Source organism: Zeus faber (assembly GCF_960531495.2).
Source record: "Zeus faber genome assembly, chromosome: 10".
NCBI classification, from domain to species: domain Eukaryota; kingdom Metazoa; phylum Chordata; class Actinopteri; order Zeiformes; family Zeidae; genus Zeus; species Zeus faber.
This window is the reverse complement of record NC_137199.1, coordinates 30054872-30078041: the sequence shown is the minus strand read 5'-3', so window position 1 is coordinate 30078041 and position 23170 is coordinate 30054872. Positions and strand designations below refer to the sequence as shown.

Below are 23170 nucleotides of genomic sequence, written 5' to 3'. Positions count from 1 at the left end.
ATTAAAATCTCATCCATTTGTAGAACACCATGGGTACTACGAACACATAACTGTAGTTGACTTTTATCAAATGTCCAAAATATAAAGGCTGTATCGATTGGTGACTCGATTGACCCGGATATCCCAGAATGCACCGCTGCAATTACAACAGGGTGTAGGGGAGTAATGTCCTCGGCGACGGCCCGTCCTACCTGCGTCTCGGGGATGATGGGGCTGTCCTCCGGGGACGTCTTGTACAGGGTGGAGAGGGGCGTGGCCATGAGGAAGGGACGGGGCCTGAGCAGGCCGGTCAGGTAGCAGCTGGGGATGTCGTTCTCCTCGCGCTTCATCACCACGGTGTCCATGACGTGGAAGACGTTCCAAGGCACCCAGACGGTGTGCTGCACCGTGGGGAAGGGGGCGCGCCCGTAGCTCAGCGTCAGGGAGGCTCCACCGTTCGCCAGAAGGTCGAACCTGATAGAACAGAGCGGAAAATTGGTGAAGAGAAAGGTGGAAATGCTGTTCATAGAAGATACGAGAGAGAGGGTTTGAAGGTCCAGCCGCTCTGAAGACAATCTAGGTGCAGTTTAATGAGGTAGAAACACCTTTAACGCCGATCAATATCTTTCCAATCCTTTCCCCCCGTAGTGCACCGTGGGTACGCCCACCGGTGAAAAGAGAAGGAGAATGCCGCTCTAGTTGAATTTTTCATGGATGAAATTCGACTGAAAACAGTCAAAATGAGGGACCGTATATCGACGCCTTGTTTGTGTCTGACCATAAGTGTATTATTTTTGAGTGTAGGTGAAAAATCCATGAGCTGACAGTTCACTTTATCCAGATGAAGGAACTACTTTCATCTTTTAATCAGAAAATGAAAGAGGTGAGCTATGCCTATTTTTCCAATTGCAACAAGAAAAATCCTCGAGCTCTGTTAAACACGATCAATAAACGGGCGAACCCTGCCCCTCCCCCCGCTCTCTCTTTTCTAATAATGACTGTGAAATGTTTTTTAGATAAGATCTATGATTTTGCCTTCCTGTACCCCTGGGGCTGACTGTCCAGCCCCCGTTTACCCACTGAGCCCAATTTCTTCGAAAGAGCTCGCAACCAGTCTCTCAAATGTGTCCCTCCTCAAGTCCTCTTGATATTGTTCCAATCTCTCTTCTTCAAGATGTTTTCGGCTCTTTGGGGCCACACATACTCTCCATTGCCAATAGCTCCCGTCACACTGGCTGTGTGCCTGATTACTTTTAACAAGATATAATTCACATTGCTTCCCAGTAACTATAGACCTACTGTGCATCCAAACTTCCCTTCATTTCCAAAGTCTTGGAGAATGTAGTATGCAAGCAACTCCTACATGTCCTGAACAACAATGATATATTTGATAGGTTCCAGTCTTGTTTTGCATCTGAGGCACTGTAATAAAACTGCTCATCTCAGGGTTTCAAATGACATCCTAATGCGTGCTGATGCTGGGGAGCGTTCGGTTCTGTTGTTGATTGACCTAAGTGCAGCTTTTGACGCCAGTGACCACGCTACCCACCTGAGTATGCTAAAGCAATTGGTGGGTATACTGTGCCTGGAACTGCTCTCGACGGGTTTACCTCCTACTTTTCTTCTTCTTCTACTTGACAGGTAGGAGTTTTTCTGTGGCTGTAGATGACTACATGTCTCCCCATCTGCACCGCTGACTTCAAGATTCAAGAGGTTTATTCGTCACATACTGTACATATACTGTACATACTTTCATACATATATGCAGTGACATGTAATAAATGACTTGTGGCGTGCCCCAGTGTTCAGTCCTTGGCCCTATTCTTTTCTCCCTGCATATGCTGCCACATGGGTCTTTTAATTCCTAATTTCAAAGGTATTTCTTATCATTCTAATGTGGATGGTACACAGCCGTACTTCTCATTCAAACCAAATGACCTGGAGCACGCTCTCTACAATGTAAGACTGCTCAACAGCCATCAATGACCAGACATCATACAACTTCCTTCATCATAACCCTTACAAACGGAAGTCCTTTTCATAAGCCTTGAGAGCATTCCTAAGAAAGTACAGCAGTGTGTTGGTCCTCAAGCAGCAAATGTCGAGCGAACAAAAAACCTTGGAGTCTTCTTTGACAAAGACATAAACCTTGAGTTCTAAAGCAAGTGGTCAAATCCTGTTTCTTTCAACTAAAAAAAATTACCAAAATCAAATGAGTACTTTCATCACATAAACTGAAAAAAGTCGCTCATGGTTTTGTCTCCTACCGTCTTGATAATTGTAATGAACTGTTCACCATGAGTCGCTCTTCTGTGTCCCGGCTCCAGTTGGTCCAAACTATGCGTCTGCTAGACTTTTAACCAGGACACAACGTAGGTCACACATTGCACCAGTGTTGGGTGCTCACTATTGGTTACCATTCCACTGCAGAATGGATTTAAAAATGTTTTTAATTATATACAAAGCACTACACGGGCTGGGCCCTAGCTACATTTCAAAACTTTTGTGTCCCCTGGCCTCAGTGAAATCTCAGAGATATCTCGGGTCTCCTGACCAAGGCCTTCTGGCTGTACAAAAAAATCAAGGCTAAAAACCAAGGGTGACCAAGCTTTAGCTGTTATAGCTCCCACTCTCTGAAACCGTCCTCCCTCAGTTCTAAGAAAAAAAGCAGAACCTCTGGAGATCTTTAAGAAGCTGTTAAAAACTCACCCCCATCCTGAGCAGGTTGTCTTCTAATGTGTACTTTTCCTTATGTGCAATTTTTTTTATTTTTATGTTGTCATTTTCTGTATTTCTGTTTTAAACTTTCTATTTTTTATTTCAATTTTCTTTAATGTTTGTTTTAACTCTGGTTTTGAAAGGTGCTTCATAATTAAAAGGTACTTACTTACTTAACCTTAATGACGCTTAATGAGGTAAAAACACAGCCTTAAAATGAATAAATTCAGGCTGAAAATTCCAAAATAGGGATCTTAATGTGGCTTAATGAGCCAATATTGCACAAAAATATGTATGTCCCCCGATGACATATTTTAATTTAGACTGATATTTATTTGATTACATTTTTTATTTTTGTATTATTTTTTATTTTAGGTAATTTAGCCATATTAAACTAACATTAACCATAATGTACTGCCAAAATATGGACATTTTAAATACACACACAGACACACACACACACACACACACACACACACACACACACACCTATATATATATAATTTTTTTTTTTTTTTACAGATCCTGGATTCCCTGGCAATTGTCCAATGTCTGGTTCAACTTTCTAATTTTTCAAATTACAATTTTTGCTCATTAAACCTCGTTAAGTAATTTTCCCCTGGGATTATTAAAGTATTTCTGATTCTGATTCTGATTAAACTCTTCTTTTACACTTTTCCAAATTCTGGACTTGTAAGTTAAACATTTAAATTAGATATGTTCTAAAACTTTTCAAGTTGTGGAGTTTATTTTAATATCCCCATTGTTTCTAAAGTTGGTGGCAAGTTCGTCCATGTTTATTATTTTTTTCAGACTTGTGCATTTTAATTATAATTTCCTGCAGAGAAATGCAGCGATCCTCATCATGGCATGTTCCTTCTTGGTGCAAATGTACTCGGCCAAACGTTCAGATTCACATTTCCATAGGGTGCCCATTTCCACAACACGAAAAAGAAGGACACGGGTCACAGAGAACTGAAAAACAATCCCAAACCTAGAGGACACAATAAGATTCTAGCGCACTCACCACATAGTCGAATGCCTATTTGCAATACTTTTACCCTTCCCTGGCTGCTTCAAAGAGGTTTTTGTTTGCAAGGTGTTTTTCTGGTACATGTGGGTGTGCGCTGAAATCCACACAAATTGGAATTCACACAAATTTGCAGCTCTGCCTTGACACTGTCCACATCCAGACGATTGGAGCCTGAACCGACATAGTTTTGGCCGATATATCAGCCATAATTTGTCCGCATCAGGATCGGCAGTTATGTAGTCGATGTTTCCCGATTATAAGTATAATAAACAAAACAAAAAACATTAATTATTTATCCTGTACTTATCTGCTTTACACTACTTTTGAGTTACACACCAAGATGAGCGCAGACGTCCGACTAAGCATTATAAATCCATCCATGTTTGTTTAGACACGGACAGGGCTCTGCAAGCAGGAAGCCACGCTGCGTTCAAGGGAAACTCAGAAAACGTATTTGTTTCGGAAGTGATGATGCGTTCACCGGAACTCGGAAAAAATTGACACAAATTTAATTAACATAATGTCATCTTTTACAGTTTATATCTATCCGAAAGTTCTTTGTATTTTTATTTGAATTTATATTTGTTTGCCTTTAAGTAAAATGTTCCCAAATATAAAAAACTTGGATAAAATATAACTTTTTCAAATTTATTCCCGTTACGTACGTGCATCGCTACATGGGATGGAGAAGGTGTAGGCGCTGCGCTTCCTCAGATGCACAAGTGGGACATCTGTTTTGGAAAAGATTTTCAGACAGCGCTCCCCACTGTGGCAGCCTTCCATTTCTGAGGAGCTGAGAATAGCTTCCACCACGGCAGTCCGTCCATATCAATGTCTTCCAGACTGCAGGCCTGGACTGCATCGTTCTATTCCTCATAACACACAAGTTGTGAGGCCAGGCTTAGACACTTTGCTATGAAAGCCGTTCTGAGAGAAGTCGCACCTTTCACTCATCTACTTATTGGCTCTTTCATAGAAAACAATAAAATCAGTCACACATTTCTTAGCCAGATCAGGGGTCAGCCGCTTGAGTTTGTTGTTCACCGCAAAGTGACATTAAGCCTTCTCTCAAGCTTCCCTTACCGTTGTGCTTAATGATTTGGCCTCAAGCGCTTCAATACACCTTTCTATTATGTGACTGAGGAAGAGAATATACATTGCAGGTACTGTATTTCAAGGCCAGCATCTCAAAAGCATTTCCACAAACCCTTGGAGCATTGCTCCTCCCTGAGGCTGTGAAAGCAGCTGGTCAGAGGTTCAGAATAAGAATCATCTTTATTGCCAAGTACGTTTACACCGACAAGGAATTTGTCCTGTTGTTGGTGCATATAATAGCAAGTTTGTAAGTTAAATGTCAAATAGAATGATAAGAAAACAAGATCAAGATATAAATACAATCAAATAAGTAAGTCCGTGTCAGGATTCAGGGTTCCCCAACACTTGAGGGTTCTGTCAATGGGCGGCAGCAGAGACACCCACCCCGTGACAACGTGCGGCGGCACATTTCACCCCTCCACTTCCACAAACCCGCAAAATTCCTTCGGCCGGGCCCTTCCCGCTCGCCGAGGTGGTTAAAAACGGCTTCAAACCTCAAGCGCAACATTCCCAACGTCAACACCCAGGCCGCCTGCTGCATATCGTTGGGGGCGTCGCTGAACGGGCGTTGCTATACAGCCGTCGCTATACAGCCGTCGCTATACAGCCGTCGCTATACAGCCGTCGCTATACAGCCGTCGCTATACAGCCGTCGCTATACAGCCGTCGCTATACAGCCGTCGCTATACAAGCATTGCTGAAGGGGCGTCGCTGAAGGGGCGTTAGTATACGGGCGTTGCTGAAGAGGCGTCGCTGAACGGGCGTACTTGAACGGGCGTCGCTATACAGGCGTCGCTGAAGGTGCGTCGCTGTACGGGCGTCGCTATATAGGCGTTGCTGAAGGGGCGTCGCTGTACGGGCGTACTTGAACGGGCGTCGCTATACAGGCGTCGCTGAAGGTGCGTCGCTGTACGGGCGTCGCTATATAGGCGTTGCTGAAGGGGCGTCGCTGTACGGGCGTCGCTATACGGCCGTCACTATACAGGCGTTGCTAGAGGGGCGTCGCTGAAGGGGCGTTGCTATACGGCCGTCGCTATACAGGCGTTGCTAGAGGGGCGTCGCTGAACGGGCATTGCTATACGGGCGTTGCTGAAGGGCCGTCGCTGAAGGGGTGTCGCTGAACGGCGTCGTTGAACGGGCGTACTTGAACGGGTGTTGCTATACGGGCATGGCTATACAGGTGTTGCTGAAGAGGCGTCGCTGAACGAGCGTCGCTATACAGGCGTCGCTATACAGGCGTCGCTATACAGGCGTCGCTATACAGGGGTCGCTGAACGGGCATCGCTGAACGGGCATCGCTGAACGGGCGTCGCTATACAGGCTCGCCGAGGTGGTTAAAAACGGCTTCAAACCTCAAGCGCAACATTCCCAACGTCAACACCCAGGCCGCCTGCTGCATATCGTGCTGCATCGTTGTCGTCCTTCTGAGCCGCTGTCCGCTTCTGACAAACACCGTTGTGTTTCACGTAGTTAACACTGCGTTGCCTGCTGCATACTGTACGCTCACATGGTTTCGCATCCAGACCAGACATCTCCAGTTTAGCCAGCAGCTGATTTGTTATCGATTTCGCTGCTAGGCCGGTAAAAATCCAACAGTGCACACTGCAAAGCGGAAATATCTCAGCGCGGTGGGAAAACGCTTGACGGTACCGTTGACGCTGAATCACGCGATTCCGTCTCTCGATCAACTCCTATCACGCGGTCCACGCTCCTGCATGACTGCATCACGGACTCTACAAAGTTCTGCAGCGGAGATTCTCGAGTACGGAGGCGACGAAGCTCCACGGAAAAATGACAAAAGGGAAGGAAAAAGTGTGTGCGCGAGCCACACGCGGCAGCGACACAACGTGCAAAAAGCACCGGAGTCGCCCCTTCTGCTGCCGGTGATCAATCCCCGCTCTTTCCACCGTTCGGGATGAAACAAAGTCTTTCGTTTGGGCATTTCTGCCGTGGAACCTGCCGCTACAGGTAGATGGGTCCGTGCCGTGACGTCAGCGAGCCACGTGGATGTCGCTGGAAGTTTGCCAACCAAACATCACTTTGTCAAGTTTACAGATGCCCGCACACAAGCCTGCATTGAACTTCATCTGTGTGGTCACATGCGTCTTGCAGAAGCTGCCGTGGTCTTTGAAAATGGTGTCATGTTGCACAGGCGCTTGGCGTTCTGAGACGCATCGCTCATGTCAGAGTTCAGCTCCAGTGCCATCAAACCTGGTTATTTCACCAGTGAAATACCAGACATTCATTTGACACCACCTTCAGCCAACACTTTTTGAGACCAACGTCTAAAGGGAATGTATACTTACGCATAGCATTCTAATTGACTTTTTTTTTTTTTTTTACTTATTATATACAATTAGATCATAGTACAAGTGTAAAATAGGGATGATTTCAAAAAGGAGGTCAAATGAGTGTCCGGCTCAAGGCTGCACTGGTCGACGGAGTGTCCAGCCTGAAGCCAGACGGATGGCCGCCCGGGATTCTGATGACATGTTGCAGCGTTAGTGGTAGCATTAGCCTGTACGCGCGCACACTAGTGTGTGAGTGCGTGTGTGTGTGTGTGCGGGTGTGTGCGTGTGTGTGTGTGTGTGTGTGTGGGTGTGTGCGTGTGGGCGTGTGTGCGTCTGCGTGTGTATGTGTGTGCCTGTGCGAATGTGTGTATGTGTGCGTGCGTGCACGTGTGTGCGTGCGTGTGTGTGTGTGTGAGCGTACGTGTGTGTGCGTGTGTGTGTGCCTGTGCGCATGCGCATGCGTGTGTGTGTGTGTGTGTGCCTGTGCGAATGTGTGTATGTGTGCGTGCGTGCACGTGTGTGCGTGCGTGTGTGTGTGTGAGCGTACGTGTGTGTGCGTGTGTGTGTGCCTGTGCGCATGCGCATGCGTGTGTGTGTGTGTGTGTGCCTGTGCGAATGTGTGTATGTGTGCGTGCGTGCACGTGTGTGCGTGCGTGTGTGTGTACGTGTGTGCATGTGTGTGTGTGTGTGTGTGTGCACGTGTGTGCGTGCGTGTGTGTGTGTGTGCCTGTGCGCATGCGCATGCGTGTGTGTGTGTGTGTGTGTGTGTGCGTGCGTGCGTGCGTGTGTGTGTGTGCGTACATGTGTGCGTGTGTGTGTGTGTGTGTGCGTACGTGTGTGTGCGTGTGTGTGTGTGCGTGTGTGCGTGTGTGTGTGTGCCTGTGCGTGTGTGTGTGCGTACGTGTGCGTGCGTGTGTGTGTGTGTGTGCGTACGTGTGTGCGTGTGTACGTGTGTGTGTGTGTGCGTACGTGTGCGTGCGCTTGTGTGTGTGTGTGAGTACGTGTGCGTGCGTGTGTGTGCCTGTGCGTGCGTGTGTACGTGTGTGTGCGTGTGTGTGTGTGTGTGCGTACATGTGTGCGCGTGTGTGTGTATGTGTGCGTGCGTGTGTGTGCGTGTGCATGCGTGCACGTGTGTGCGTGCGTGTGTGTGTGTGCGTGTGCGTTTGCGTGTGTGTGTGTGTGCGTGTGTGTGTGTGCATGCGTGTGTGTGCGTGTGCGTGTGTGTGCGAACATATGTGCGTGTGTGCATACGTGTGTGCGTGTGTGTATGTGTGCGTGCGTGCACGTGTGTGCGTACATGTGTGTGTGCGCGTACGTGTGTGCATGTGTGTGTGTGTGTGTGTGTGTGTGTGTGTGTGTGTGTGTGTGGCAGGCCTTACATGCCGTCCTGCCGCGTCACCGTGTGTCCGTACTCCGGGTAGCGCGGGAACGTCACGTTGACCCCGATCAGCGGCGTCCCGTCCCCCGTCAGGACACGCCCCCGGATGATGGACGCCTGGCTGGGGGACGGACAGACAGATAGAAAGACAGGGAGAGAGACAGGCAGACAGACAGACAGACAGCTTCAATAACAGGTGATAACAAGCGGACTGATATTTTCAGTGAAACATTTGATGCTTTGATGTAACTTGTGTTCAACCATGAGTCTCAAAAGTCTGATTTATTGACTGGTTAAAAAAACTAAATCAATAAATCAATATCCAAATAACTAAACAAATAAAAATGAAATCAAATGAAATAAAATACAATTAAATATAAAATGTATTCATGAATAAATAAATGAACTATAATAAATTACAAATAAATAATACAATAAAATAAATCAATTAATGAAATATATAAATATAATAATTATATGTTATATAATATATAATAATAATTATAATAATATATAACAAAATGTAACAACTAGCTATCTATCTGAAGGCAATAAATAAATGAATGACTAATTTTCATATAAGAGACATTGGAAAGATAAATAGGCCATATCTTTTCGATTTTGTCATTTTAAAGAGGCGATCCATCACAGGATCTGTGTTCAGTGGGAAAACTGCAACGTTTCTTGTTTTTTTTGTCAACATCCGGGTTCACCCTCCGCTTGGCTCTAAGACGTTCACTTTCTTTTGTCCAACATTTGGAGGTGGTGGGGATATGTTTTCATTGTGGTTGGTGGTGGACCCCGCCATAGTGGTTGTGAGTATTAGTGTATAGTTCATTTGGGGCGGTGGGGGTCCGTGACTCATACTCTCTGCTTCTCTGGCTTCCTGCCTCCTAAATCCCTCTGACGGATATGGATGCGATACGGATCCTCCTCCAGAGACACCGCATCCAGAGGGTCCAGGTTTCCCACGTCCTCCTCCGGACGTTTGTACTCAGAGGATTATTGTGTGGGATTTCACAACGTTTTCATCTTTGCTCTCCTGGGCAGATAAATCACAACTCTCCTCCCAATATAGAGACCAAAACCATCTTTCACCAGCTTCCTGGACATCTACACAATATTATATTCTATATATATATATATATATATATATACACACACACACACACCTTATAAGTGTAATCCTATATCCTTCAAAATGCTTTTTCGTTGTCTCCAGTTAAAATACGTTACAGATACCATACAGCCAAACAGTCCTTGACCCAGTCTTCTACTGGTTCATATCATCCAAAGGAAACAAGCTAGGAAACAGGGAAACTAGCGAGGAAACAAGCTAGGAAACAAGGAAACAAGCTAGGAATCAAGATGGAAACAAGATAGAAACAGCCCTTGACACAGTGCTCTCCATGATTCATGTGGTCCAAAGAGGAAACGGGCTAGGAAACAAGGAAAAAAGCTGGGAAACAAGTAAGCAAGCTAGGAAAAAAGCGAGGAAACAAGGAAACAAGCGAGGAAACAAGGAAAGAAGCGAGGAAACAGCCCTTGGCCCAGACGTCACACACACATAACATCCCTCCGCCCCCGAATATCTCAAACCGCGACGCCTTGAGAGCGTTTTGAATCCCTCTCTCAGCAGGATGATGTACAATCCAGCCCCACTCCTCTGACCTTGGAGTGACCTTTGTTGACCGTCCCTGGGAACGGACGGTGCTGAAGGGGCGTCGCTATACAGGCGTTGCTGAAGGGGCGTCGCTGTACGGGCGTCGCTATACGGGCGTCGCTATACAGGCGTTGCTGAAGGGGTGTCGCTGTACGGGCGTCGCTATACCGCCGTCGCTATACAGGCGTTGCTAGAGGGGCGTCGCTGAACGGGCGTTGCTATACAGCCGTCGCTATACAGGCATTGCTGAAGGGGCGTCGCTGAAGGGGCGTTAGTATACGGGCGTTGCTGAAGAGGCGTCGCTGAACGGGCGTACTTGAACGGGCGTCGCTATACAGGCGTCGCTGAAGGTGCGTCGCTGTACGGGCGTCGCTATATAGGCGTTGCTGAAGGGGCGTCGCTGTACGGGCGTCGCTATACGGCCGTCACTATACAGGCGTTGCTAGAGGGGCGTCGCTGTAGGGGCGTTGCTATACGGCCGTCGCTATACAGCCATTGCTAGAGGGGCGTCGCTGAACGGGCATTGCTATACGGGTGTTGCTGAAGGGCCGTCGCTGAAGGGGTGTCGCTGAACGGCGTCGCTGAACGGGCGTACTTGAACGGGTGTCGCTATACGGGCGTTGCTATACAGGCGTCACTATACGGGCATGGCTATACAGGTGTTGCTGAAGAGGCGTCGCTGAATGGGGGTACTTTAACAGGCGTCGCTATACAGGCGTTGCTGAAGAGACATTGCTGAACGAGCGTCGCTATACAGGCGTCGCTATACAGGCGTCGCTATACAGGCGTCGCTATACAGGCGTCGCTATACAGGGGTCGCTATACAGGCGTCGCTATACAGGCGTCGCTATACAGGGGTCGCTATACGGGCGTTGCTGAAGGGGCGTCGCTGTACGGGCGTCGCTATACGGCCGTCACTATACAGGCGTTGCTAGAGGGGCGTCGCTGTAGGGGCGTTGCTATACGGCCGTCGCTATACAGCCGTTGCTAGAGGGGCGTCGCTGAACGGGCATTGCTATACGGGCGTTGCTGAAGGGCCGTCGCTGAAGGGGTGTCGCTGAACGGCGTCGCTGAACGGGCGTACTTGAACGGGTGTCGCTATACGGGCGTTGCTATACAGGCGTCCCTATACGGGCATGGCTATACAGGTGTTGCTGAAGAGGCGTCGCTGAATGGGGGTACTTTAACAGGCGTCGCTATACAGGCGTTGCTGAAGAGACATCGCTGAACGAGCGTCGCTATACAGGCGTCGCTATACAGGCGTCGCTACACAGGGGTCGCTATACAGGCGTCGCTATACAGGCGTCGCTATACAGGGGTCGCTATACGGGCGTTGCTGAAGGGGCGTCACTGAACGGGCGTCGCAGAACGGGCATCGCTGAACGGGTATCGCTATACAGGCGTCACTATATAGGCGTCGCTGATCGGGCGTTGCTGTACGGGCGTCGCTATACAGGCGTTGCTGAAGAGACATCGCTGAACAGGCGTCGCTATACGGGCGTTGCTATACAGGCGTCGCTATACGGGGTGTCGCTGAACGGGCGTCGCTATACGGGCATCGCTATACGGGGCGTCGCTGAAGGGCCGTCGGCCACGCCCTGCTCTGCCAAAAATCTCAATTAATCTTTGGAGGAGTCCCCGAGGCGGACGACCCTGAGCAGCTGCAGAGATAAATCATTGACATTCACTCGGTTCCTTTCTCTTCATCCCCCGCTCCCTTGATCCACTCCCCTCCTCCTCCTCTTCCTCCACTCCCTGTTGTTCCTCCTCCTCCTCCTCGTCTGGTGTTCGCGGTTGGATAAATCCCGTAGAGGGATCAGAGCGTGGACACTCGATGCGACAGGGGAAACGAGACCCAAACCACAGAACCACACAACATGTTTTATTCTCTGTAGGATCTGAGATGTGACCACACAAAGAAAAGAAGACCTCTCTCTCTATCTCCCTCTCTCTCTCTCTGTCTCTCTCTCTCTCTCTCTGAACTGGGGTGAAGACGAGGAGAAATTAAATGAAGAGGAAACAAAAACCGAGCGAGTTGAGAGCAAGTTGTCATCTGCAACGCCTCAGACGCCCAGAAAGACTGCTGGAGAAGAAGAAGAAGCTTCTCGGAAACAAACGAGAAACTAGGAAACAAGCAAGGAACAAAGAAACAAATGAGGAACTAGGAAACAATCGAGGATCTAGGAAGTAAATGAGGAAACTAGGACGCAAACGAGGAACTAGGAAGCAAACGGGTAACTAGGAAACAGACAAGGGACTCGGAATCAAGCCATTCCAACAGTCCTCGCTGTCCAAACAAACAGGAAACCTTTTGTTTGGACAACATCTGCACGGCGTCCATAGAAACTCTGTGCGGGACGTTCTCCCGTCTCGTGACCTTCGGAGCGACGCCATCTTCCCAAACCAGCGGGTGGAACCCCTCCGCCCAGGGCGGAGGAACAGCGAGGGCGGCGGAAGGTGATTGCTTTCTGTCCGTTTTCAGAGTTCCAAACCGCACCGCGACGCATCCGGCCCCATTAGACAAGTAAGAAAAAGCGCAGAGTGAAGAATTTGTGCGACAGCGTTAATGCTCCCGCCAGACATGGAGTTGACAGTAAGCTGAGGACAATGAAGACGGGGATTACTCCGCGTCCTGCTTTGGGGCGGGGGCGAGGCGAGGCGGACGGCCTGGTTCTGTAAAGGACTCCATTTACATAAGGATTACTCTAAACTATTTGGAGGGAATATTCCCAAAGCCCTTGGCACACAGTCGGCAAACCATTTTTCTTCCCTACGCCGGTCGCAAAGCAAACGGCTGGCCGGCTCTGGCTGGCCGGCGCCATGAGGCGCGAGCGGAAAATAGGACGCCCTCAGAGCCGCCCGCCATCTCCCCGCGGGATCCCGTCGTTTGCTCCTCAACAGAGTCCTTGCGTCGCTCTCAGCCGTCAATCTGTTTGGCTGACTGACTAACCTGCTAACTGGAGGGAACGCGGCGGGGGATGCGGAGGTCAGAGGTCAACTCTCCACTTCGATCACATCGATGTCTGAGTGACTGTGAGCAGGGCTCTGGGTCGACCGCTGTGAGTTCCTGGATGTGCTTTCACAGCTACCTTGTCTCGTTAAATTGATATTGACGATATTGATCCCATGATGACGCCAGTGGAAACAAAGACATGAGGTTTCCATCGTATTTAGTCTTTAAATCGACAAAGTAAACACTCTGAAGAAAACTGAGGACTCCATCAGTTTCCGACAGAGTAGAGGTAGAGGTTGAGCAGAGGAAGGTTGAGGTGTGGGTTACAATTTCCGTCGAAATTCTCTGATATCGCAGATTTAAATGTCAGCCATGACTGACTGGTTATTTTCTCTGAGCTTAAAATGGGTTCAAACTAATCAGAGTTAATGTCCAAGTTAAAGCAAAGACAAACATGCACTGTTTTCTGATAATGAGGTGAAACTAAAGGAAGACTTGTCCTCCGTGTGCATGTTGTACATGTTCTAGGTCTTTGGCCTTGAAGCAGACCTCATCAGTATTGCATGTTTTCAGCGCACAGCAAGCTAATGCTACTTAATTTTGGAAATTCTAGAAAAGCATGTGTGAACGTGTAAAAAGGTAAACAGACACTGGCAACCCAATACCTAAAACAAGACATCTCCCCCCTGACAGTCCAGCCAGCCGCCAGGTGGCTTTACCTGCTGTTGAAGGGGTTCTCCCCCGGGAGCACGTGGCTGCCGCCAGGGGCGACCAGGAAGCTGACCCGCTCGTAGAAGCTCCTGGACAGGGTCTGAGCGCCGGCAGACCACCCCTGGCCCTGGCCCTGACCCTGGCTGGCCATGGCCGCAGGGTCCGGTGCCCCGCGGCAGTACGGCTGACCCTGGCAAGCGACCTGGGAGCAGCAGTCCGGGTCCATGCAGTCCACCAAACCATCTGGAAGACAGAGGGACGGTGGCAGCCGTGTTGGAGAATCTGCCTTGCTGGGCTCACAGTTAGAGTGTTCTTAGTTAATTAAAACAACACCTGGAATCTGAGGGAGGCTGGAAAAGGAAGCTTTGCCAACTTTGCCATTTCGGAAGCATCCGAACATGGTATTTGTGTCGTGAACTGTTGGTTTGACCTGGGAAACAGTTCCTGTTCCGTCTCTCTGAGATTCCTTTTCATAACAGACAACCATTGAACTATCAACTTAATACCAGCGTTTCCTAAATCTCTGGATGCGTTTTACTTTTCCCTAACCATTCAATATAGTTAACCTGTCCTTAACCATTCCAAATCCATCCCTAAACTTAACCATGTAACGTTAAACCTAAACGTAACCATCTAACATTAACCTAAACTTAACCATCTAATATTAACCTAAACTTAACAATCTAACATTAAACCTAAACTTACCCAATTAACATTAAACCTAAACTTAACCATCTAAAATTAACCTCAACTTAACCATCTAACATTAAACCTAAACTTAACCATGTAACGTTAAACCTAAACTTAACCATCTAACATTAACCTAAACTTAACCATCTTACATTAACCTAAACTTAACCATCTAACATTAAACCTAAACTTAACCATCTCACATTAAACCTAAACTTACCCATCTAAAATTAATCCTAAACTTAACCATCTCACATTAACCTAAACTTAACCATCTAACATTAACCTAACATAACCATCTAACATTAAACCTAAACTTAACCATCTCACATTAACCTAAACTTACCCATCTAACATTAAACCTAAACTTAACCATCTAACATTAAACCTAAACTTAACCATCTAACATTAACCTAAACTTAACCATCTAACATTAAACCTAAACTTAACCATCTAACATTAACCTAAACTTAACCATCTAACATTAAACCTAAACTTAACCATCTAACATTAACCTAAACTTAACCATCTAACATTAAACCTAAACTTAACCATCTAACATTAACCTAAACTTAACCATCTAACATTAACCTAAACTTACCCATCTAACATTAACCTAAACTTAACCATCTAACATTAACCTAAACTTAACCATCTAACATTAAACCTAAACTTAACCATCTAACATTAACCTAAACTTAACCATCTAACATTAACCTAAACATAACCATCTAACATTAAACCTAAACTTAACCATCTAACATTAAACCTAAACTTACCCACCTAAAATTAAACCTAAACTTAACCATCTAACATTAAACCTAAACTTAACCATCTAACATTAACCTAAACTTAACCATCTAACATTAAACCTAAACTTAACCATCTAACATTAACCTAAACTTAACCATCTAACATTAACCTAAACCTACCCATCTAACATTAACCTAAACTTACCCACCTAAAATTAAACCTAAACGTACCCATCTAACATTAAACCTAAACTTAACCATCTCACATTAACCTAAACTTAACCATCTAACATTAAACCTAAACTTAACCATCTAACATTAACCTAAACTTAACCATCTAACATTAACCTAAACTTACCCATCTAACATTAACCTAAACTTAACCATCTAACATTAACCTAAACGTAACCATCTGACATTAACCTAAACTTAAACATCTAACATTAAACCTAAACTTAACCATCTAACATTAACCTAAACTTAACCATCTAACATTAACCTAAACTTACCCATCTAACATTAACCTAAACTTAACCATCTAACATTAAACCTAAACTTCACCATCTAACATTAACCTAAACTTAACCATCTAACATTAAACCTAAACTTAACCATGTAACATTAAACCAAAACTTAACCATCTAACATTAACCTAAACTTAACCATCTAACATTAAACTTAAACTTAACCATCTAACATTAAACCTAAACTTAACCATCTAACATTAACCTAAACTTAACCATCTAACATTAAACCTAAACTTAACCATCTAACATTAACCTAAACTTAACCATCTAACATTAACCTAAACTTAACCATCTAACATTAACCTAAACTTATCCATCTAACATTAACCTAAACTTAACCATCTAACATTAAACCTAAACTTAACCATCTAACATTAAACCTAAACTTAACCATCTAACATTAACCTAAACTTAACCATCTAACATTAAACCTAAACTTAACCATCTGACATTAAACCTAAACTTAACCATCTAACATTAAACCTAAACTTAACCATCTAACATTAAACCTAAACTTAACCATCTAACATTAAACCTAAACTTAACCATCTAACATTAACCTAAACTTAACCATCTAACATTAAACCTAAACTTAACCATCTAACATTAAACCTAAACTTAACCATCTAACATTAACCTTAACTTAACCATCTAACATTAACCTAAACTTAACCATCTAACATTAAACCTAAACTTAACCATCTAACATTAACCTAAACTTAACCATCTAACATTAACCTAAACCTACCCATCTAACATTAAATCTAAACTTCACCATCTAACATTAACCTAAACTTAACCATCTAACATTAAACCTAAACTTAACCATGTAACATTAAACCAAAACTTAACCATCTAACATTAACCTAAACTTAACCATCTAACATTAAACTTAAACTTAACCATCTAACATTAAACCTAAACTTAACCATCTAACATTAACCTAAGCTTAACCATCTAACATTAAACCTAAACTTAACCATCTAACATTAACCTAAACTTAACCATCTAACATTAACCTAAACTTAACCATCTAACATTAACCTAAACTTATCCATCTAACATTAACCTAAACTTAACCATCTAACATTAAACCTAAACTTAACCATCTAACATTAAACCTAAACTTAACCATCTAACATTAACCTAAACTTAACCATCTAACATTAAACCTAAACTTAACCATCTGACATTAAACCTAAACTTAACCATCTAACATTAAACCTAAACTTAACCATCTAACATTAAACCTAAACTTAACCATCTAACATTAAACCTAAACTTAACCATCTAACATTAACCTAAACTTAACCATCTAACATTAAACCTAAACTTAACCATCTAACATTAAACCTAAACTTAACCATCTAACATTAACCTTAACTTAACCATCTCACATTAACCTAAACTTAACCATCTAACATTAAACCTAAACTTAACCATCTAACATTAAACCTAAGCTAACCCATCTAACATTAAACCTAAACTTAACCATCTAACATTAAACCTAAACTTACCCACCTAAAATTAAACCTAAACTTAACCATCTAACATTAAACCTAAACTTAACCATCTAACATTAACCTAAACTTACCCATCTAACATTAACCTAAACTTAACCATCTCACATTAACCTAAACTTACCCATCTAACATTAAACCTAAACTTAACCATCTAACATTAACCTAAACGTAACCATCTAACATTAAACCTAAACTTAACCATCTAACATTAACCTAAACTTAACCATCTAACATTAGCCTAAACTTAACCATCTAACATTAACCTAAACTTAACCATCTAACATTAAACCTAAACTTAACCATCTAACATTAAACCTAAACTTAACCGTCTAACATTAAACCTAAACTTAACCATCTGACATTAACCTAAACTTAACCATCTAACATTAAACCTAAACTTAACCATCTAACATTAACCTAAACTTAACCATCTAACATTAAACCTAAACTTAACCATCTAACATTAACCTAAACTTAACCATCTAACATTAACCTAAACTTACCCATCTAACATTAACCTAAACTTAACCATCTAACATTAACCTAAAAGTAACCATCTGACATTAACCCAAACTTAACCATCTAACATTAAACCTAAACTTAACCATCTAACATAAACCTAAACTTAACCATCTAACATTAACCTAAACTTACCCATCTAACATTAACCTAAACTTAACCATCTAACATTAACCTAAACTAAACCATCTAACATTAAACCTAAAATTAACCATCTAACATTAACCTAAACTTAACCATCTAACATTAACCTAAACTTAACCATCTAACATTAACCTAAACTTAACCATCTGACATTAACCTAAACTTAACCATCTAACATTAAACCTAAACTTAACCATCTAACATTAAACCTAAACTTAACCATCTAAAATTAAACCTAAACTTAACCATCTAACATTAAACCTAAACTTAACCATCTAACATTAAACCTAAACTTAACCATCTAAAATTAACCTTAACTTAACCATCTAACATTAAACCTAAACTTAACCATTTAACATTAAACCTAAACTTAACCATCTAACATTAACCTAAACTTAACCATCTAACATTAGACCTAAAATTAACCATCTAACATTAAACCTAAACTTAACCATCTAACATTAACCTAATCTTAACCATCTAACATTAAACCTAAACTTAACCATCTAACATTAACCTAAACTTAACCATCTAACATTAACCTAAACTTAACCATCTAACATTAAACCTAAACTTAACCATCTAACATTAACCTAAACTTAACCATCTAACATTAACCTAAACTTAACCATCTAACATTAAACCTAAACTTAACCATCTAACATTAAACCTAAACTTACCCATCTAACATTAAACCTAAACTTAACCATCTAACATTAAACCTAAACTTACCCACCTAAAATTAAACCTTAACTTAACCATCTAACATTAAACCTAAACTTAACCATCTAACATTAACCTAAACTTGACCATCTAACATTAAACCTAAACTTAACCATCTAACATTAACCTAAACTTAACCATCTAACATTAACCTAAACTGACCCATCTAACATTAACCTAAACTTAACCATCTAACATTAACCTAAACTTAACCATCTGACATTAACCTAAACTTAACCATCTAACATTAAACCTAAACTTAACCATCTAACATTAACCTTAACTTAACCATCAAACATTAACCTAAACTTAACCATCTAACATTAAACCTAAACTTAACCGTCTAACATTAAACCTAAACTTAACCTTCTGACATTAACCTAAACTTAACCATCTAACATTAAACCTAAACTTAACCATCTAACATTAACCTAAACTTAACCATCTAACATTAACCTAATCTTAACCATCTAACATTAACCTAAACTTAACCATCTGACATAAACCTAAACTTAACCATCTAACATTAACCTAAACTTAACCATCTAACATTAACCTAAACTTACCCATCTAACATTAACCTAAAATTAACCATTTAACATTAACCTAAACGTAACCATCTGACATTAACCTAAACTTAACCATCTAACATTAAACCTAAACTTAACCATCTAACATTAACCTAAACTTAACCATCTAACATTAACCTAAACTTACCCATCTAACATTAACCTAAACTTAACCATCTAACATTAACCTAAACTAAACCATCTAACATTAATCTAAACTTAACCATCTAACATTAACCTAAACCTAACCATCTAACATTAACCTAAACTTAACCATCTGACATTAACCTAAACTTAACCATCTAACATTAACCTAAACTTAACCATCTAACATTAAACCTAAACTAAACCATCTAACATTAAACCTAAACTTAACCATCTAACATTAACCTAAATTTAACCATCTAACATTAAACCTAAACGTAACCATCTAACATTAACCTAAACTTAACCATCTAACATTAAACCTAAACTTAACCATCTAACATTAACCTAACCTTAACCATCTAACATAAACCTAAACTTACCCATCTAACATTAACCTAAACTTAACCATCTAACATTAAACCTAAACTTAACCATCTAACATTAAACCTAAACTTAACCATCTAACATTAACCTAAACTTAACCATCTAACATTAAACCTAAACTTTACCATCTAACATTAAACCTAAACTTACCCATCTAGCATTAAACCTAAACTTAACCATCTAACATTAAACCTAAACTTACCCACCTAAAATTAAACCTAAACTTAACCATCTAACATTAAACCTAAACTTAACCATCTAACATTAACCTAAACTTGACCATCTAACATTAAACCTAAACTTAACCATCTAACATTAACCTAAACTTACCCATCTAACAATAACCTAAACTTAACCATCTAACATTAACCTAAACTTAACCATCTGACATTAAACTAAACTTAACCATCTAACATTAAACCTAAACTTAACCATCTAACATTAACCTAAACTTACCCATCTAACATTAACCTAAACTTAACCATCTAACATTAACCTAAACTAAACCATCTAACATTAATCTAAACTTAACCATCTAACATTAACCTAAACTTAACCATCTAACATTAACCTAAACTTAACCATCTAACATTAAACCTAAACTTAACCATCTAACATTAAACCTAAACTTAACCATCTAAAATTAAACCTAAACTTACCCATCTAGCATTAAACCTAAACTTAACCATCTAACATTAAACCTAAACTTACCCACCTAAAATTAAACCTAAACCTAACCATCTAACATTAAACCTAAACTTAACCATCTAACATTAACCTAAACTTGACCATCTAACATTAAACCTAAACTTAACCATCTAACATTAACCTAAACTTACCCATCTAACAATAACCTAAACTTAACCATCTAACATTAACCTAAACTTAACCATCTGACATTAAACTAAACTTAACCATCTAACATTAAACCTAAACTTAACCATCTAACATTAACCTAAACTTAACCATCTAACATTAACCTAAACTTAACCATCTAACATTAACCTAAACTTAACCATCTGACATAAACCTAAACTTAACCATCTAACATTAACCTAAACTTAACCATCTAACCCTAACCCTAAACTTAACCATCTAACATTAAACCTAAACTTACCCATCTAACATTAAACCTAAACTTAACCATCTAACATTAAACCTAAACTTAACCATCTAACATTAACCTAAACTTAACCATCTAACATTAAACCTAAACTTAACCATCTAACATTAACCTAAACTTAACCATCTAACATTAAACCTAAACTTAACCATCTAACATTAACCTAAACTTAACCATCTAACATTAACCTAAACTTAACCATCTAACATTAAACCTAAACTTAACCATCTCACATTAAACCTAAACTTAACCATCTAACATTAACCTAAACTTAACCATGTAACATTAAACCTAAACTTAACCATTTAACATTAAACCTAAACTTAACCATCTAACATTAACCTAAACTTAAACATCTAACATTAAACCTAAACTTAACCGTCTAACATTAACCTAAACTTAACCATCTAACATTAAACCTAAACTTAACCATCTAACATTAACCTAAACTTAACCATCTAACATTAACCTAAACTTAACCATCTAACATTTAACCTAAACTTAACCATCTAACATTAAACCTAAACTTAACCTTCTAACATTAACCTAAACTTAACCATCTAACATTAAACCTAAACTCAACCATCTAACATTAAACCTAAACTTAACCATCTAACATTAAACCTAAACTTAACCATCTAACATTAAACCTAAACTTAACCATCTAACATTAAACCTAAACTTTACCATCTTTAACCTCTAACACCTTGTTCAGTCTGTTTTTACTGAGCTGAATAATAACTTTGGACCTTCCAGATAAGCCGTCAACCTCACACGGCCTTTACCTCCTTCGTTGTCCTTGCCGTCAGAGCAGAGCGTTTCCGTGGCGACGTCGCATCCCAGCCCCCTCCATCCGGCCTGGCAGACACAGTGCCAGACGTTCTGGTCCAGGACGCAGCGGCCGTTGTTGTTGCACAGGCCGGGGCAGCCATCTGCCAACACAGTGCGTCCGTCAAACACCCCCCAGCCAGCCAATCACAGGACGGGTGACACACAGGTGGGCGGGGTTCGGAGGTGGGAGGGATGGGATGGGGGAGGAAGACAAGGGTGGATTGGAAAGGAGAGACAAAAATGGTGAACAAAAACATCCAACATCGGGTGGACATAGAGTACGTTACAGCTCTGGAAAGACCGGGGTGGGGTTGGTGGGTGGGGGATGGGGTTGGGGGTTGGGAGGGGGTTACTGGTGTTTCACATGAAAACCAATGTTTGGAAATTGTTATTGTTATTATGTGACGTCGGTGTCCGGTAAGATGATAAAATATAGAAATTACGACTGTGCGATTATAAAAACCAAAAGACTTATTTTCGGCTTTTGAGGACGTTTTCTACAATATCTGACTGGATCTGTTCCGAACCTCTATTAGACCAGGAACCGTTTTTCAGAAACCGGGAACTACAATATGAACTGAGGCCCTTTCCGCAGGAGAAACCTAGGTCTGAAATTGGACAGTTCCCAACAAGTGAGGTGGTACTTCGCAGGGGAAGGAGAACCCTTGGGGGCAGAGTTTGTGGGACTGAACAACCCCGATTGGTCAGTTTCGTTAAATCAACGGCACTCCCGCCTCTTCAAATGGAACCGAAATTTACAAAACAAGGAAAACGTCACATCAGGAACCATCTCAGGAACCAGGAACTCATTGAGTTTCCACCACAGGGACCAGGGTCTAAATGATGTTCCGGGGACATTATTCCGAGGACCAAAAAGTCCCTGCTCGGCGGGTGGTACTTTTCCAGCGTACAGGAACTTTGGGGGTGGGGCTTGCAGCTCTGAGCATTTCTGATTGGTCGAGCAGTCGCAGCATTTTATTTCAGCCACCATTTTATTTTTAACTGCAGCCGCAAACGGACTGTACGAGCGGCTTGTACGTTGTATTCCGACACACCAACATGGGTCGGCCGCATTACTTTCCACCCAAAGTGGAGTCTGGATCCACCTGTTCCCGGGGGATTTTTGGCGGTTGACCTTGTTTGCGGTGGCTCCGAGTTCCCTTTTATGGTCTCGTTTTTCAAAACAGCCGTTGCTTTTTCATCCTCATCTTCGCGGGTCCTTAGACCGCGGTGGAAACGCCGTCGACCACAGACCGAAGGAACCTTTTAGTACCCTGAAAAAAAATCCTGGCACTAAAAGTTCCGGGTACTTTGGGGGGAAACGCGGCTTTTGACATGCATTTGGTATCGGTTGGATAGTTCCCGGGCCTAAAAAAGTACCTGCCAGCGAGATGGTACTTTTCAGGTGGAAAGGGAA

The 23170-nt window shown here is 42.4% G+C and overlaps 1 protein-coding gene across 1 annotated transcript in view; it reads right to left on the bottom strand.

The window, feature by feature from the left end:
• The window catches only part of LOC307236290 (teneurin-3), a 122448-nt gene that overhangs the window by 60292 nt on the left and 38986 nt on the right, over nucleotides 1-23170 (bottom strand). The window contains exons 9-12 of the mRNA XM_080008657.1: nucleotides 21708-21854; nucleotides 13830-14064; nucleotides 8496-8615; nucleotides 192-453 (exon numbers count right to left, since the gene is read on the bottom strand). Coding sequence (XP_079864783.1) covers nucleotides 192-453; nucleotides 8496-8615; nucleotides 13830-14064; nucleotides 21708-21854 — 764 coding nt within the window. The remainder of the gene's footprint in view (nucleotides 1-191; nucleotides 454-8495; nucleotides 8616-13829; nucleotides 14065-21707; nucleotides 21855-23170) is intronic.